Source organism: Plecotus auritus (assembly GCF_963455305.1).
Source record: "Plecotus auritus genome assembly, chromosome: 1".
Lineage (NCBI taxonomy): Eukaryota > Metazoa > Chordata > Mammalia > Chiroptera > Vespertilionidae > Plecotus > Plecotus auritus.
This window is the reverse complement of record NC_137770.1, coordinates 214,810,229-214,829,511: the sequence shown is the minus strand read 5'-3', so window position 1 is coordinate 214,829,511 and position 19,283 is coordinate 214,810,229. Positions and strand designations below refer to the sequence as shown.

The following is a 19,283-nucleotide window of genomic DNA, read 5'->3' as shown; positions in this document are numbered from 1 at the left end:
CGTCAGCGCCCCCTTTCCTTCGCGAGCAGGATCGTCCTCTTGCCTAGCGCATTGGGAATCGGGTTTGGGGCTCCTCTCTTAACGCCCTGGCTTTGGAAGGGTCGGAACCAACACCGCGGGAGGGAGTTCGGGGAGGGTAAAAGTGCACCCGCCCCCTGAACTCGGAGGTGGCGGGCCGTCGAGGACGACTCCGCAGCGCCAAGCCTGGGCCTTTTAATGTGCATGATGGAAGCCAGGGCCACCTCGCACAGATAACCCCGAAAACAAAGGCGCGACAAGATAAGTGGCTCCAGTGGGGTAAAGGTCATTCTTTCGGAGAACGATCCAAACCCACGCAGTCTCTGGGTTCTTTGTACCCTCTTTCAAACCAGTTTCCAAAACAACAACAAAAGACAACAAACAAAAACCCCACCATCTTCATATTGGACTCAACAGTTTGTCTAATCCCATTAAAAGATTAGCAACTACAGGGCACTTTCCCTCAAAGACCGAGTTCAAGATGCGCAACCGCTCGGAGACCTCTCCAAAACCGCCCTATTTCTAGACGGGCCGGGAACGTCCACGGAAGGGTCACTTCTCCATTCCAGATTTATATTCTCTCTGGGCATTAAGTGCGTTTTACTTATCGTTTGTCTAATACTAAGCGTAGGGTGATGCCCCCCAAACCAGGAGGCAAACTCATTCTGGAAATGATGGGCAGTTTGTATTTTCACGAACATCTTTCCCGGCAGAGCATCAACACCTCCTCCCTTCCACCACCCCCACCCCATCTGGTCTGCTTCTCCCCGCCCCCCCCCCCCCCCCCAGTTGTTGTCGAAGTCTGGGGGTTGTGGCAGGACCCCCTGGTCGCGTAAGAGCTAAGGGCGAACACAATCTGAAGGTTGGGAGATTGGAGGAAACTTTTATTTTGAAGAAGCCAAGGGGGGTGGGGCTTCATTTCCTGACAGCTATTTACTTAGAGCAAATGATTAGTTTTAGAAGGATGGACTATAACATTGAATCAATTACAAAACGCGATTTCTGAGCCCATTACAGTTGGAGCTAGAGGGAGAGAAACAGAGGAGGGGACTACACGGGAGGCCTGGAGGCCGCGGACACACTTTTTACTGCAGATGTAGGATATTCATTGCGAATTGACATAAGAGGAGAAGGTAAGGGAGAAGGAAAAAAAAAAAAATGATTTTTGTTTCTAAAAGAAGTCCCTGTCAGGCCTTCTGGGCTAGAAGTGAAGTAATTTCACTCAAGCTTTGGGCAATGAGGAAAAACCCCAAAAACAAAATTGGAGTGGAATTCCAGTGGAGTGTCCAGACAGTAATTTATTTTGAATAAACTGCACTTGGAGGGAAGATAACCATAGAGTTAGAAAGTCTAGGGATTAAAAAAAAAACACATTTTGCAGACCTATTTTTAAAAGCAGTGTTTTTCTGACAACTCTATGGCCTCCCAAAGAAATTGTTTAGGCTTACATTTTTGAGGTTTCTTTTGGGGTTGGGGTGGAATTAGTGTATGCTGGGACGAGCACCAAGTAATGCTGGGAGTGGGGGCAGAGGTGTTTGCCCTCTTTTTGGCAGTGGGTTCTGGAAGGCGACAGGTTTTTAATGAGTATTTTCATTCTTTGCTCGCGGTTTGGCGGGACAACGTTGCAGCCGGTGACACAGAGCACGGCTGGACACCGGGGGAGGTGGGGAGAGTAGAGTGTCGAGGGAGGCGCGGGAGGAGTTGCGGGGAGGATAGGAGTGAAGGGCTCGGCTGGAGGAGGCCGGACCTTGAGTGCCCGCCTGGTGCAATCGGCGCCGTCCCAGGGCGCATAATTACTGGACGGTGCAGCGCGCGGGCCGCGAGCTGGGGCCAGACGTAGCGCAACCGTGGCGGCTGCAAGACCAGCAGAGGGGGTGCGGACTTGGGCGAAGGTTTGGGGAGCTCCCCCAGCGGTTTGTGGGATCCGCGAAGTGCGAGGAGAGCGGGCGCCAGCCCCGCAGTGCGCTGGAGTGGAGCGCCTGAACGCGGGGGCGACGGCGGCGCGGGCGGGAGGTCTGGAGTAATGACAAACACATTTGGCCCCGAGTGAAGAAGTCGTCGCCTGGCATTCCAGCAACTGGGATTTGAGGAATTTCGACTGCGCTCCAAGGGGCCCTCGTTTGCGCTGTGCTCCCCGCCGCTATCGGCCTCTGCACGCCCCCTTCCTCTGTGGACCCGCTTCTGCAAAGCTCCGAGCTCTGCTGCTGCCCAGTCCCGGCCACAGGAAGGAAAGAAGTAGGTCGCCGGAAAAGCGCCCAACTTTTTGTATGAAAGTTAGGGATGACTCGGAATGGAGAAGCTTGGTTCCAGGTAAGACAGACAGAGGAAGGCAAGCCGTCTTCACCACCCATCTCTGGGCGCCGAAGCCCTGGACCTCCCTCGCCTGCCCCTTCCCGCGCGGGGATGCGTGGCACTCGCCGCCTGCACTAGCCCCTGCGCTGCTGCGTCCTCTCCAGTGTCCCGTCTGTATTGCGCTCTCTGCGCGGGCCTTCTGCCTCCTTCTCGTCTGCGGAGGTCTCCTTGCTCCCCTTCTTCCTCTGCCGCCTATCCCCATGGAAATCGGCTTTTACACGAGAGATTAAGTTTTCCCTGCAGCGCAAGGGGAGCGGGTGACGTCCATTTGGCTCCCGGTTCTGTGAGAAAAGGGTGGTCGCGGCCAGTTCAGAGCGAGAGGGAGTGTGGCCCGACCCGCGTAGGGCTGCTCGAGGGGCCGGGAGCCCCGGCTGCCTGGCCAGGTGTGCAGGAGCGCCCGTCGCCTAGCCGAACGTCTCGGCCGGGAGGGAAGTTCTGGGCTGTCTGTCGCCTGTCCGTCCTCCCGCAGCCACAGCGCCCGTCGAGCGCTTTGCTTCCCCCAGCCCCACTAAGGCAGTAGGCTGCACATAAAGAGTGTCTGGAAGAACTTGCCACTCATCTCTGAGAGTGAGAGGCAAACCCGGCTGGAGAGGGAACATGAATGGCCCTTATCAGGTCCGGGCTGCCCCGCGCCTGGCCGGGCTGCCTGGAAAAGCTTGGGGCTGGGCGGTGTGGGAAATGGTTTTTTTTGGCTCCACAGCCTAATTGCTCAACGTTTTGGACCGCCTCGCCTCGCCTCGCCTCGCCGCGGTCGCTCCAGACCAGAAAGAACTAGGCAGCTTTTTAGAACAGGAAGAGACATTCAGGGCAAATGGGCGCGACAATCAGCCGCACAGCTCCTGGGACTAACACCCTCGAGCCCGGCGAGCCCACGGGCCGCTAGAGGGGAGGGGGTGGCGCCCCGGGCGAGCGCAGCCGTCTGCTGCCTCCTAGGCTCTGGTTTTTACACGCCTCCCCCACCCCCCTCCCGAATCTGACCCTTCGGTTTGTGGTGCTGCTGCTTTGCATCTCTTCCCTCTCCTCCCTCCCCTATTCTGCTTCCTCTTTTCCACAATCCTCACGATAAAGGGGGCCCTTCCAACGCTCCCCTACAGGCGAGGGCCCGACCAGCCTCTCATTGACGCCCTGGTCAGTCCCTGCTTCGGGCTCTTGGTTTGACCCAAGTGTATGATTAGAATCCTGAGATCGAGGAGGGAAGCAGAAGAAGGAGGTGGGGTGGGGGCAGGAGACACCAGGAAGGAACCCGTAGCTGACCCTCTGCTCTTGCGCCAGCCTTCTCTAGACCGAGAAGGATCCTAAGCAGAGCCCCAGCTCCCTGCTCTCGGCCCCAGGTCCGCTGTCCTCCCAGGGCGCGGACTGGGGAAGGGTGGAAGGGGAGGGGCTTCGGGCTTGGCTTTCCAGCTGCAAACGCGTCTGGCGCCGAGGCGGGCCGGTTTTGTGCCTCCTGGGGACCAGCCGTGGGCGGCGCGCAGCGCTGGGACGCGTCCTGGGGACCTGGTACTGCGCCTTCCCGCAGACTCCCGCGGTGTGGGACTCATCTGGCCTCCGTGGACCTGCGAGACGGTTACATGTTGCTGATGGAAAAGTAGCAATTCTGAAGAGTTAAAAGCCTGCTCGGTGATCGAAAAGGTGCGGATCTCAGCGTCTCTCGGGACCGGTTTCGCGGGGTCCGTGAGCAGCATCAGCTGTCGGGGGTGACGCTAACAGGTCTTGCGGGCTCTGGCCCCGCGCGGGACGCAGGGTAGGGGGCAAATTGCTTTTGCCCACTGCGTTCCAGTCCGGGCTCAGCCAGAGCTAGTCTTTTGCTGATTTGCTCGGCGGCATTTCCTTTTGTTTAAAACTGAACAGTGAGCCAGAGATCGGTTAGAAGTAGGATGGAGGGGATAAAGAAGACCTCCTCCTTGGGGGAGCTTCCTTCTCTTCTTAGTACCATCTCCCTTCCCCACGAAACCGTAGCGAGAGGCGCAGGCGGGCGTGAGTGTGGCTGGACGGCCGCGGCCAAGGCGAGCGTCGGGCGAGGAGGTTACCAGGGGACGTTCAGTTCCTAAAAGCCGAGGGGGCGCAGTGTAGACCGATCGCCCGGGCCTTCTCGGCGAGCAGCAGCCCGTGGCAGTGTCGCTTTCGGGCCCATAGGAGGCGCTGACGCCCGGCTGTAACCCTAAACCCCCGGTTCCTCCACTTCCACCCCTCCCGGCCCCACTCCCTCCACCCAGCCCGGCCCCTTCTCAGGTCTCAAGCGAAAACAATGCAAACGCCCAGCATCTTGCCTGGAGCCCAGCGGCTGCAGCCGCTCTGAGGCTGGGAGCGCGGCGGGCCGGGGCGCAGAACCCCAGAGCTGGCGGTCGTGGCCACCATCCCCCCAGGTGACCGAGCCGCGGGGGGCGTGGAGACGGCGGGAGGGGGAGCGGCCCGCTCCCTGTTCTTGTGGATGTGGTGGAGTAGGGGCCGGACGGTGTTATTAAGACGGAATCTCCCGGGCGAAGGTGAGCGAGCCGCGGTCTGGGCAGCGCTGTCGAAACCCTCAGCCTGAGCAGCCGACGGGGAACGGCCAGCCAGCGGGTAAGATTTGCGGGGCTGCTGCGCCCTCTAGCGGTCCCCCGGAGCGCGGTCCTGCTTTCCGCCAGCCGCAGGCGCTGTCGCAGCTGTGTCCCAACGCCCCGCCGAGACCAAGGGGGCCCCTCAAAAAATAATTCTGGTTACCTTCCCTCCTTCTGGGGGCTTCGAATAGATGCTTCGCAGGCATTGGGTGGACGGTGGGAAGAGGAGGTCCTCGAGTTCGGGGATGTGAATGGGGCGTCATAATAATTAAATGTGGGAGAAGTGGAGGACCGCGGAGGTTGGAGGGTTCCGGGCGCTCATGGGGGGCAGCGAGGAAGGGGAGCTAGTCTCCGACTTCTGTTTTCCAACTACAACCCCTCGCAAGTTCCCCGGCCAAAGAGGCGGCCTGTTGCTGTTTGTTTTACGGCCCCGGGTTATTGTGTAACGGGAACAGTCGTGTCCAATCAGCCGGCGATTCCCGACTGCGCCGTGGCGGCCCCCCGACAGGAGGGTTTACGAGGGTGACACTGGCCTGAGAACAGATTGGGCAGCTCATGGCCGGCTCAGGCGTCGCGGCCCCCCACCCAGGTGTCCTCCCTCCTCGAGGTGGGGAGAAGGTTGGCTAAACAAAATCCTGAACCACTCAGCCTTCTCTCGAGTGGCTTTTCCTGCTGAACTTTTGCGGCCCAGGATGGCGGTGTCGTTTCCTGGGTCCCGAGGCCCTGGCTGCTGCCCCTCCTCCCAGCGATGATGGTGATGGTGCCTGTCCCCTGAATTCTCCCAGGCCCCCGCGGAGAGTTTCAGAAGCAGTTTCCCAATTCCTGCTTCCGTTCTGCGGGCTTTGAACTACCGTCACTACGAAAGCTAAAAGTACACTTTATGAAAGGAAAAGATTGGAAATTAAGATTTGGGACATTTTAGCACAGAATTTGCAGAGGCGTCTGCTTCGCCAGGGAACTCCTGGACGCACGTCCTTGGACCAACACTGCCATCTGCTGCCGCACTAGAGAACTGCAGTGACCCTCGGCAGGAATGGGCTTCGCCGAGATTCTAAGCAAGTCCTGGCATCAGGAAGATGCACATATATACTTTTTTTGCCCGGTAGGACCAAGTGAAAGATGACTGATGATCTTTTCCTATAAAGCTTCAAGAATCAATGGGCGGAGATCTTTGTGACGTTATTTTGCGTTAGTTGTTATTTCTTGGCGTATCAGAGCAGAATTTGCATTTCCCTTTGTGGGTGAAGCCCTAGTGTGTTGGGCTTGGTAATCTCCAGCTCAAGGGTCATCCCATTCAGAGGCACACCAGTTTGGTGAAATCGAAAGGAAGTATCATGTTAGCTTCCATGGTTAAATATCTTGTGCAGCGAGAGCAGAAAGATTTATGAATTCATGTTGTCCCATAAAATTCTTCCATGCAAAAATACTCGAGCTTCCACCCATCACTGGAATGTCTACTGGAGCACAGGGAAATCAAAACAACAAAACTACACTCTCGGGGTATAGAGCCTGGTCAACATACCCTCCCTGAAGTTACCACCAATGTAGACAGGCACTCAGATTGCCTGGACTGAAGTTATGAGACTGGGTAGAACATTTGTCATGTGAAAAAAAAAAAACAGGATATACAATTTTCACAGTTAGAATTAACTTAGGAGAGCTGACATTAACTAAACCTCGAAAATCTGAATCTTGAAGTCGTCAGTGGCTTTTGGGACTGTGAGAGCGTCTCCCGTGGTCTTTAATCATGCCAGGGTGGGGTGACATTCAATACTCATGGGCTCTGCAGTGGGTGCCTGGTGCAGTTGGTGACCGGGAAGCCAGCTCTGTGGCTTCATGGGAATAACAGTGCACTCTCACTTCTGGAAATAGGGTCCGTGCATTGCTTGCTCTGTTTATTCTGTAGCTTAGCATGTTGCCTTTGGTTATGGAGTCACACTCAATGGCTCTGCACTTCTGTTTGCAGGATGAGATGCCAACCTGTTAAAGAGAAAGACTCATGACTGCAAACAGATTTGTTTCTCTGCTTATGTGACAGTATATTGGCTCAACTTAAAATAGTCTGGAGGGCCACACCAGGCCTTGGCAGACTCTGAGTTCAGATCAGCTCCTCCACTAGGCAGTGACGCAGGGCAAGTGACTTGGCGTCTGGGGACTGACTTTCTCAGGAAGGAGACATTGAAGTACCCACTCTTGACATTCCTCTCATCTAAAACATCTGAAGACTCTGCAGAAAAAAGAGTCAATATGAAAACCAATCGCTGTATTTTCCAAAGCAATTAAACGATGTAATTTAATCTTTACAATCAGGTAGTAAGGCCAGCTAGCAAGTCAGGTGTGACTGATTATCCCTGGGTTACAGAAGAGGAGACTTAGAGATGAACTAAGTGTAAGATACGGGATCAGAGCCTAGTCCAATATGATTTCCATCATATCTTCTAAGAGAAGGAATGAGAAAGATAAGAAAATGGTGTGTGTGGGGGGTGGGGGGTGGGGGGCATTGTGGGAGGATCCCAAGTCCTTGCTTGAAATTGAATGCGTCAGGATCTCTTTTATCAGTGTTTCTCTCACTTGTGGCAAATGTTTTTGAGTTGTGATTCTAGAAGTTTGAGATTAAGGTCCAACATACAGTTGGCATGAGAGAAATGATTATGATTTTTTTTAAAAAAGCTTTGGGTCAAATTTTATTTTATTTTTTAAATACATTTTTATTGATTTCAGAGGAGAGGGAGAGAGAGATAGAAACATCAACGATAAGCGAGAATCACTGATCAGCTGCCTCCTGCACGCCCCCTACTGGGGATTGAGCCTGCAACCCGGGCATGTGCCTTGACCAGGAATCGAACTACCTGGTTCGAAGGTTGACACTCAACCACTGAACCACACTGGCTGGGCTGGGTGAAATTTATCGTTCCTCCTCGCAAAGTGAGTTGTTCTTGCTGACTCATAACGTGCCGTGTTTCTCTGAATCTGTAATGTCAATTACTTATATTTGCGCAACTGGCTTTTGGATGAGCTTCAGGAGAGGGATTGCTGATTAAGGATGAACTTCTACTCCCAGAGCAGAAAAGTGCCCAATAGAGCAAGACTCCTAGAGATTGTCGTTACAGGGCCACCAGGCAGGGGAGCCTTTCTGTACTCCCTGCTTGTGTTTCATTACCTCCCGGTGGGGCAAATACTGCTATTTTCACCAGTAAATTGATGAGTAATGACATGAAACTTCACAAATCCGCTTTGATTTCCAGCCAGGCAACCACTCTTATCAGAGAAGGGAGTTAGAAATCTTAAGCAAACACATGTTGATTTTCAGTATTGGCATCATTATCGCTCGCTCCCAGGCCTTGTTTTCATTTCATTGCCCACTTTGTAAGTCAGTAAGTATCCCACCTGGCAGAGGGTCCACTGTATCTGGATGCACAGAAGGAAATGTGGTGGGGCCTGGCCAGGGCAAAACGGTGCTCGGAGCCTGCCCTGTAAAAGCGGCAAACCCCTCTCCTAAGCCAGGGAATGCTTTAAAGATGCGTTGTTGGCAAGCCCTGCTAAAGAAATGCAGGATATAAATGTGATAAAACCCAAGACAGCAAACTGGCTCTGGAGAGCTCCTTTGAAGTTGGCTAAGTGGATTATCAGTGGGAGGCTGATATGTATATGAACAAACACACAAGCCCTTACTGCTAATTGGAGGTAAATCAGGCTGGCCATCCTGGGGTTGGGCCCGCTGCGCCCATCACAGCAGCAGTGTGGAAACCCTGTACCCGGGGCACATGCCAGCATCCTCGGACGCCCTCAGCCAGCCAGCGTTGTGCAAATTGCATTAGGGTTCACAGCACTGCTTCTCTCACTGTGGTGAGCAGAGAGGGAAAGCAGGGCCCCAATCTGCATTAGGAAGTAGTTGGAAGCGGAGGAGGGGAACACACTGGCTGAGACACTGACCTTCCCCTGAGAGAGACCATATGGTGGATCAGAGAGAGCATGGCTTTTGCATCACGCAGACTTTGTGTTAGAAACCTGGCTTTCTCACCAGCTAGCTGTGTGACTTCTGGTCATTTGCTAACCCTCTCTGAGCCTCAACTGTTACTTCTTAAAATCAAATAGGTCACAGGGCCATTATTAACAAACACAGCATATACATGAAAACTTTGGCTTAGTGAATATTGGTTTCTCATTCCTGCCTTGGGAAAAAAGAGTGATCATTTTTCCAGTCCAACCCCATCCCCTTCCGTATTACCAACATTTCATCTTCCTTCCTCCTTCCTTCATTTTCATGGTAGAATTCAATGAAGCAGAAATCTGATTTCTTGCCACTCTAAACCAAGCCCATTTAGAGTTTCTTTTCATTGCCTTCCATAAGTCCCCTTTATCATGTGGGAAGTGCAGGGGGAGATAAAATAGAGTGGGAGTGAGCATGAGAAGACAAAGATCAAGAAAAGGGGCCTTTTATGGAAAGGCAACATGGGCCTCTCTTTATTTTTTCTGTTCCTTAATTTTATTTATTTATGCTTTCCTTCCTTCTTGCCCAATGCTTTCCCTGTTTGCATTTTGTGGACATTTAAGTTCAATATCTCTCTTCATTTCTCTTCCATTTCCCAGATTTTGTTGCAAGAATCAGAGTCCAGAATTTGGTTTCTGTAGCTACTATTATAACCTTCACATGAAAATGAATCACCAGTCTCCATCAAATTGTACCCAGTGCTCTACTGCATCCACTGAGACACAGCGATTTAGTCACACTCCCCTCTCCCATTTCCTCTCCCTTCTTCACTTTCTTTACTGACCCTCCTTCCATGCCTGTGCCCTGGGCTGCCGGCCCTCTGTTTAGCTAGACTGTGAGGGCAGCAGGTCCTAGGAGAACTTGGGCTGGGAGTCCAGGTCTGAGCCTGGTACTGGCCTCTGTATCCCAAAGTGACATCATCCTGTAAGTGACATTGATTAGTGGGACTTCAAAACCTCTAGATCTGAATGGCTCTTAGAGAATGAGATATTTTTCCAGCCAAGTATTTTTTCCCAAAGTTGATAGAGGATGTGACCTTCATGTACTTTCTGTAGTGAAACAGCAACTCACGATCCATTTTGAGTGAAAACAGCTCAAGTTTGGAAAGTTGAGTAAGTACTGTTAGGGTCACCGAAGGAGGAACACACGAGGCCAAAAGTAGTAGGAATAATAAATTTATTAGGTCATCTGGATACCAGATGGGCTGAGCCCCAAAATGGTGCCAGCACCCAAAGACAGGGAGTCAGAGGTTTTTAAAGGACTCTAGTTGGGCTTATTCCTGGGCAGAGAATTCTCTGTGCAGGTCGGATCCAGGGAAGGTCTGGAGGGGAAGGATAATGGTCTTAGCAAGTGGAGTGGGGTCTAAGTGAAAGGGAATGTCCATTGTGAAGTGGCCAGGAGAGGGGTATCGATTCAATTATTTGATCAGATCTAACAAATACGTGTTTACACCTTTGTTTTTCATGTTCTTAATTGAAATGACGTGAAAGGAACAGTGCTCCTGTACTCTTAAACACATTCCAAGACCATAAAACGAGACATTGCCAGAATGAGAAAACTGCATGCAATCAGAAAGGGTTCCAGCGTCAGACGGCTCCTGTCGTGATCCGGGGGCCCCACCAGGCTATTTGAGTCTTTCTTCTTAGGCATCTTATTATTTTTAACCGTGAATCTTACTCTGGGATGTGTTTTACTAAAATGATGCTGTTGACATTTCCTGTAGCTCAGAGCACAAAGAGCACGGGGATCCCAGGCTATTTCTATTGGCTAACACTGTTTCTGTTTGACTTGGCACTTTTTCAGTTTTCCGGAGCTATGGGGACTTCCCATCGGGCACTCCTGGTCCTAGGCTGTCTCCTTGCAGGTATGGATCCTGGTCTTCTCCGTTTGTCACCCTGGGGAAGCTTGCTTTCTAAGTTCTGTGCTCTAGGGCATATTACCTGTACAGCCCAAAGGAATGAAGAGAGGTAGAAAATTACAAGACAGTGACCGCAAACCTTCAGTTCCCTATTTCAGAAAGAATGTTCTCCAGGGGCAGTTTTAGTATACGTCAACCCTAGCGTTGAAATATTGTTAGGAACAATAGTCTAAATTCACCCACTGGCCTCTTCCTTTTCCTGGGACATGGGTTTCCAGTCGAGGCGGATCAGGGAAATTAAAAAATATTTTTTCTTCATAAAAGAAAAGTTCTTGTCCAGGAAATTACCTGTCTTAAATCATACCTGTCTTAACTGGAAGAGGCTTAAATTGTTGGAAAGTCTTAAAACCACCTTTCCCAGCCATTTCTTTCTAAAGAATCTAATGGAATATTTGACTCTTGGGATTCTTACCAACTCTTTCAAAGTAAGATGCCACTGGAGCCACTTGTTGACATATTTATTGGATGTTTCTTAGCTGTCATCTAGATGTTTGTGTATTGCAGATGTTCACCATGAAATCAATGTTTTTTCTAGTCTGAAGAGTTAGTGTAAGCCTATTAATGTCTTTAGGTCTAATCTATATGGATACAATAGAATTGAGCAAGATCAGTGATTTAGTTCTAAACTCTACTAATTAAATGCCATCTATAGGGTCTTAGGTGACTCACATGTGCTTACAACTTCCATCTTAACCAGCTGCAGGAGTCATAGTGGGTACATATTAAAGGTGGGTGGGATTCCCCACATTAGGCTCGGAGGGAGATGAGAGGCCATTAATTAATAATTAACGCATAGTATCTCTTCTGTCACTTTTATGGAGAGGAGAAGCTAGACTTAAATTTCAGGTTCTAAGATAGACTTTTCACTCTTGGGCTTTACTTACTCCTATTTTTTAAAAAATATATTTGTATTGATTTCAGAGAGGAAGGGAGAGGGAGCGAGAGATAGAAACATCAATGGTGAGAGAGAAATGTTGATCAGCTGCTTCCTGCACACTCCACAATGGGGATTGAACCCGCAACCCCAGCATATGCCCTGACCCGGAATTGAACCATGACCTCCTGGTTCATAGGTCGAGCCTCAACCACTGAGCCACACTAGCCGGGCCTTACTCTTATTTTTGAATGAAAATTCACACGGTTCCGCTATGGTTTCTGGAAGCCATTAGAGTGAAGGCATGTCTGAGTGTTGTACGAAACAGAAGATGTGTAATTCTTCTGCACAAATCTGCTTTGTGCTTGGTTCAGTGCCCTTGCCCCTGTCCTCATACCCTTTCTTACTCAGGGAAACCTCTGCAGAGAATGTAGGCAATAAAGAACCATATGTGCTAGAGCCTATGCCATCTTGGGATATTTTATGGCCACACATAAGAGTCTGAAATATGGAATTGGAATCAGATGTCCTTTATCCATTTGAGTGTTTGGGGGGTGAATCTGAGGGGCTTGGTGCAGCTATTGAGGCCTTTGGAGCAATTGCTGCTCTCAGCAGATGCGGTGGCCGTTATAATGGGGGGCCTTTCATGGGCATCCAGGCTGACGGATTTTGTGTAGAAATGGTCATTGTTCATGTAAGCGGCTACTGTTGCTTCTGGGTGCATCCTATTCAGAGCCTGTTTCCTTTTACAGGGCCGAGCCTAATCCTCTGCCAGCTTTCATTACCCTCTATCCTCCCAAATGAAAATGAAAAGGTTGTGCAGCTGAATTCATCCTTTTCTCTGAGATGCTTTGGGGAGAGTGAAGTGAGCTGGCAGTACCCCATGTCTGACGAGGACCCCAATGTGAAAATCAGAAACGAGGAGAACAACAGTGGCCTTTTTGTGACGGTGCTGGAAGTGGCCAACGCCTCGGCGGCTCACACGGGACTGTACACTTGCTATTACAACCACACGCAGACGGAAGAAAACGAGATTGAAGGCAGTCACATTTACATCTACGTGCCAGGTGAGCTGGACGGGTTCCCTGGACCAACCTTGTGGTCCTGTCTCTCCTGTGTTCTGTATAAGAAGTTTTGTTTTGTTTTGTTTTGTTCTCCCTGGAGGATATTTTCCCATTGACTTTTAGAGAGAGTGGAAGGGTGGGGGAGGGACACAGAGAGAGAAACATCGATATGAGAGAGACACATCGATTGTTTGCCTCTCACTTGCAACCTGACCAGGGCCAGGGATCGAGCTTGTAACCGAGGTATGTGCCCTTGACCGGAATCAAACCTGGGACCCTTCAGTTCATGGGCTGATGATCTAGCCAGTCAGCTAAACAGGCTAGAGCTGTATACAAGATTTTAAAAAATATAAAAGTAATAAATATTTATTGGAGAAAATTAGGAAAAAAAAAAACAGGCAAACATACAATATTAAGTTGATCATTATCATGTCATTATCAAGAAATAATTCATTGTTAACATTTTGAAACTGAAACTGTAGTAAGTTTTAAAAATCATTTTTATTGTGGCATAACCTTTATTGGTCTTATACACAAAGAATCTGAAATGTCCTCATTCCTATTCAGTTCAATCAAGTCCCGCAAATACTTACTATGCATTTCCTGTGTGTCAGACATCTTGCTACGTGTTGGGGACACAAATTAATTAGGCAGGCCCTATCTGGGAGTTGCTCATCATTCATTATTATAGTTTACAAATAAACAAACTTATTCTCAAATTCACTAAAGCATGTATCTACTCTTGATGAATTGGAAGAGATATTTTTTTTTTGTTTTTAATTAAAATTTAGGGGCAAGGCCTGGCCGGTGGGGCTCAGTTGGTTGAGCCACATCCCATGCACCTGAGAGGTCACCAGTTCAATTCTCGGTCAGGGCACATGCCCAGGTTACAGGCTGATCACCAGTGGGGGGCGTGCAGGAGGCAGCTGATGGATGTTTCTCTCTTTCCCTCTCCCTTCCTCTCTCTAAAAGCAATAAAAACATTAAAAAAAAAATACAATACAATTTAGGGGCATATCGCATAGTATGATCTTATCTCCTGTCCTTTGAGAAGCAGATGCCAAGGTAGGAGTAAGGTGGGATTAAGCATGTCAGGGTTTTATCAGGGGAGAGGCTTATGTGAGAAAATGGGATGGCGGGGGGAAGAGAATCCCACAGAGGCTGGGAGAGTTGTTTGACTGAATGGTAAGTGTGACCCTGAGTGAAGGGAAGATGGGGTAGATGAGTCCTAGACCTCTAAGGAAGGCCCTGGAGTCCCCCAGCCTAAGGAACCCCAGTTCCACACGGTCATTGGCTGAAAGCAGCCCCAGAGGGCGTGGCCTTGGGTTGTGATGGATTTCAGACCTGGATCCTGTGGTTGGAGGAAGGGGTGTGGTGCTTCTCACAGCACCACTCTGATTGGCTAGGCTTAGCCATGAGATTTAAAAGAAGCATTTCCTAATTTAACAATCATGACTATTTTCTTTAGCTTTTCAACAGAGTTAATTATTTTATTGTCCATTTTTGTTGTTGGTTTTTTGTAGTTTAAGTTTTGATTTCAATTCCTGGCTACTATATGTATCATCCATATTTTTTATTAAGGTACATGCAATTTGGCATTGTTCATACTTTAAAATCATCTTCTAGCTATTATGATGACTAATATTAGTGCAGTGACAGCTCCTGGACATATGTGTGAAGGTAAATTAATAAGATTACTGCCAGTGGGATTCATTTTTCTTGCATATATATGTAAAGGTGAATTTAATACCTAATGTGCTTTTTTTTTTTGTTTTTTTAACCACAGACCCAGATGTAGTCTTCGTACCTCTGGGAATGACAGACTATTTAGTCATTGTGGAGAACGACGATTTTGCCATCATACCTTGTCGCACGACTGATCCTCAGACTCCAGTGACCTTGCTCAGCAGTGACGGGGTGGTCCTCGCTGACTATGACAGCCGGCAGGGCTTCAACGGGACCTTCTCCGGTGGGCCCTATATCTGTGAGGCCATCGTCAGGGGGAAGAAGTTCCACTCCATTCCATTTAACATTTATTCTGTCAAAGGTAATTGTGCTCTCTCCCTCCTTTAAGTGAGAGTTACGGGCCTATGTTGTACACCTGAAACTAATATAATATTGTACATCAACTTTTAAATTAAAAAAAAAAGATTACAGGCAAAATAATCGCACGCTTATAGTATTAAAAAATTTATAGTGCCTGGTGATGGAGATCCTGAATTCTGACTTGAGCATTTGGGACCTTACCTTTTTTATACAATGTTAGGCTGACCTCTGTAGCTATAGTCATATGAAGCTTAGCCTTCCTGAAGGTAAAAGCTTTCTTACCCCTGTAAGATTTCATGTTTCATAAGCTGACTTCAAAATACTATAAGGAATTCGTTTATTGTATAAGCCTCTTACTGTTTTATTCACATTCCTGACTACAGAGGCCCTAAAAACAAACACACACTGAGGGGCTTTGGGTGCCTAGATTAACTTCAGTAACTAAAGAAAAGAGATTTTTTATTTTGAGGAAAGCTTGTAGTTGTAGACTTCATCCCTTTGATGTGAGGTTTAATGAGATTGGGAAAGTGCAATACATGTTTGTGTCAGCGATGGGTTGAACTCTTCCATGTAGGTATGGCAGCAGCGAGAGTATGCCATTTTACTCTTACTACAGGCTTGTTCTATGCCAGGCACTCTGCCAGTCTCTGGAAAAGTGCTGGGAATAACTGGGAGCAGAGGAGGAGAGAAGAGGAGAGTGATTGGTGGGATAGGAGCTAAGTGCCTAGAGCAGTGCTGGTTAGTAAAGGTTGGTTGGTTAAATGAATACATATGCCAGTAAAGGGGACTGCAAACAAGTACGGCCACGGTTAACCCAAATGCTTGGGAATGTGATGTTCTGTTTAGTTGGAATTTGTTTTTACTGTTGTTATTATTTATGTGTGTTATTATTTTGTATTATAACTGCATGCCAAGTTATGTATGCCAACTCAAAATCAAGGCTTCTGAGGTTTTTAACATTTTATCTAGAACAAATGGGTTTGCAAACTATTTTTCATAGTTTCCTTAAAAAACAAAATACTCCCCAAGCCTTCTTAAGATCCTAACTATATTATGGATATTTAGGTCCTTTTGTTTGTTCTTTTTTAAAAAAAGCCACATCGGAACTTGATCTAGAATTGGAAGCTCCGAAAACTGTCTACATGGCAGGGGAAACCATTGTGCTCACCTGCATCGTCTTTAACAACGAGGTGGTTGACTTTCAGTGGACTTACCCTGGAGAAGTGGTAGGTACCCCCGAGGCTCCTGGTGGCATGGCGAGGAGCAGGGCTCACTGATCGGGCACGCCGCTCAGCTTCTCTAGACCTCAGCTTCCCCATCTCTGCAGTGGGCACCTTTGGCTGGATGACTCTATGGTGCTTTGAGCAGTGGGAGAGTTTGAAAGGCCATTCAGTATGTAGCAAGGTTGTACACCGAGCCTTCTTATTCTTAAGTCAGAAAGAAACAGGAAGGTTCAATATAACAACCAAACATACTAGAAAAAGCACAAAAAGAATGGATTTTAAAATTCGCTAATTGTTGAAACAGTCATTAGTTCTTTCTTCCTTGGCTCCCATGACTTGGGGTTTACTAAATGTTGGTTTTCTGAACCCCTTCCATTTCTGCCTTGTTGTCTGCCACCCAGGATACTGTTCTGTCTCCTACCTGCCTGGCCTTTCTTCACATGGCTCACCTTTAGTGAGCAGGCATCACTTGCGTCACGCAGCGAAGATTCAGTGATGTTTGCTAAACCCCAATCAGTCTGCTAGAAGCCAGCCCATGCAGAGAAGGAGGAAGAAGGGAGGAGTAGAGATGCAAGTGGGGAAGGGGGGCCACTGTGCCATCTCGGGTCACCGTGGACTTACACACAGGGTCTAATGCATTGTGGTACACGCATGAGAGAACTCAGTGCAAAAGGCAGTGACAGTCCAATGCAGAAATGATTAGCTGCTTAATACAGCCGCCTCAGAGAACAAAAGTCACATATATGTATATTTTCCTCTTCATTCCTGATATGCAAATTTCTGATTTTATACATCTTTCTTGAAATATGAAGTTATTCAATTTTTCTGTTTAGATTTGATTGCCTTTAATCCTTAAAACATAATTGAAAAATTATTAGAGATAGATATCCCACCCCCCAAACCAAAGTAGATGCTATTTGGCTCCCAAATATGCAAGTATATAATTAATTTTTTTGTCCGATAATAAAAGTAATGTAGGTTTATTGTTGAAACTTCATAAAATATAGAGAAACAGGAAAAATGACTTCCCAGAGCATCACCATTAATATTTTAGGGAGATAAATCCTTTAAATACTTTGTATATATGTGAACTGTTTAATAATTAATATACATTATATATTTTTATATATTTTATTGATATTTTACAGAGAGGAAGGGAGAGGGATAGAGAGCTAGAAACATCGATGAGAGAGAAACATCGATCAGCTGCCTCCTGCACACCTCCCACTGGGGATGTGCCCGCAACCAAGGTACATGCCCTTGACTGGAATCGAACCCGGGACCCTTCAGTCCGCAGGCTGACGCTCTATCCACGGAGCCAAACCGGTTTCGGCAATATACATTATACTTTAGTACTTCATTATATCCTTTTCCCTTTGGCAATATAGCACAAACACCTTACCATGTCATTAACTATCCTTTTAAAACATGATTTTCTAAGGAGCTAGCTTAAAAACAATTTTCTAAAATCAGGCTTTATGTTTCAGAGCAGTTTAAGGTTCACAGCAAAATGGAGTGAAAGTTACAGAGATCTCCCCTCCCCCTACATCCACATGTACAACCTCCCCTCTTACCACCATCCCCACAGGGTGGTACATTTGTTTGAACCTACATTGTCATGTCCTTGTCATCACCGTCCATAGTTTACAAGAGGGGTCATTCCTGGGAGCTAGCTTCTTAAAGTCGGTTTTCCTTCTGCTGCTGCAGAAAAACAAAGGCGTCGTAATGCTGGAGGAAATCAAGGACCCATCCATCAAATTGGTGCACACCCTGATGGTCCCCAAGGCCACGGTGAAAGACAGTGGAGATTACGAATGTATTGCCCGCCTGGCCACCAGGGAGGTCAAAGAGATGAAGAAAGTCACCATTGCTGTCCACGGTACATTCTACTTTCTAAACTGTCAGCGTCCATGCTGCTCGGGATCCACTGTGCGGTAATCGTTGTTTAACGGAAACTCTTCCCTGTACAGAGAAAGGGTTCGTTGAAATCCAACCCGGCTTCAGCCAGTTGGAAGCTGTCAACCTGCATGAAGTCAAACATTTTGTGGTGGACGTGCAGGCCTACCCCCCACCCAGGATATCCTGGCTGAAGGACAACCTGACTCTGATCGAAAACCTCACCGAGATCACCACCGACATAGAAAAGATCCAGGAGATAAGGTAGAGAAATACCCTCCCCCACGAATGCCTTTTCCTTTTATTGTGTGTCACCAGGTAGACAGGGGCCTGTGTGTGTCCTACAACCCACACCAGGAGTCGGTCTAGAAGACAATTTAGCAATCTGAGTTAGGAGGTACTGGAAATCAAGTACCTTTGATGATAACATTGCATTGTGGTAATAGGATGTTGGTAAGTATTTAATGACAAAATAAGAAGAAAGAAGAACTGAAAAGCTCTGTCCCCCAGTGAAAAACAGTTTCCAGGATCCAGTGAGGGTTGGAAGAAAGAAAGTAAAATTGGACCAACTTGGACTGAATATATTCCTTGATGTGTGTCATTCATATTGCAAGTAATATGTATGGTGGTTATAGTTGCTAGGCAATTATCATATAAACTGACATTAAACAAGTCATCATTGACTTAGTTTGAGACACATTTGCCCCATGGAGACCTCCATGGGGAGTAAGAGTGGAGTCTGGTTACGTTTGGTTAGGAGAACAGGTAAAATGAAGAGTTTGGATCCCTGTCCTCTGATTAGAGTGGTAGAATGCTCCCATCTCCTAACTGGTGGTGGAGTTTTGGGTGAGTCACACCTCAGCCTCAGTTTCCTTATCTATAATGTAGGGTTAATAATACCTTCTGTCCATCAAGGCAAGAAACTGGATCATGATATTTGAGGTCTCTTGCAGTTTTAAGCTCTGATTAGAATCCAGGAGCAGAAGGTACCCAGCTAATCCAGCCCTAGGCCCTTGTCAGTAACCATCCACAGAGACAAAAGCCTGAAGCCACCAGGGAGGAGGAGACAAAACCTCCCTCATCAGTTCACTTAACCTCAGGATTTGCTTTTTTCTTTCTGAACTAAATTCCACGTGTAATTGAGAAGCAGTGTCTGAGAAAATGAAATTTTATGACCTTGGTATAGATGATGACGGAAAAAGAAGTGGAAAACTGAATCTGGGAGGCTTTCCGATGACACAAAATGAAAGTGTACAAAGAGGTGGGAGGTGCTGCGCCTTGCACGAGGCTGTGAGGCCAGGAGGAACAGACCCTCCCCCCCACCCCCCCAGCACAGCCAGCACTTCAGACACGTGTCTGGGCCC

The 19,283-nt window shown here is 48.2% G+C and overlaps 1 protein-coding gene across 1 annotated transcript in view; it reads left to right on the top strand.

Moving 5' to 3' along the window:
- Positions 1-991: 991 nt before the first annotated feature.
- The window catches only part of PDGFRA (platelet derived growth factor receptor alpha), a 45,628-nt gene continuing 27,336 nt past the window's right edge, over positions 992-19,283 (top strand). The window contains exons 1-7 of the mRNA XM_080688009.1: positions 992-1,151; positions 10,702-10,762; positions 12,443-12,757; positions 14,541-14,801; positions 15,896-16,026; positions 17,731-17,902; positions 17,994-18,183. Of these exons, the coding sequence (XP_080544135.1) occupies positions 10,714-10,762; positions 12,443-12,757; positions 14,541-14,801; positions 15,896-16,026; positions 17,731-17,902; positions 17,994-18,183 (1,118 nt within the window). The 5' untranslated portion in view covers positions 992-1,151; positions 10,702-10,713. The remainder of the gene's footprint in view (positions 1,152-10,701; positions 10,763-12,442; positions 12,758-14,540; positions 14,802-15,895; positions 16,027-17,730; positions 17,903-17,993; positions 18,184-19,283) is intronic.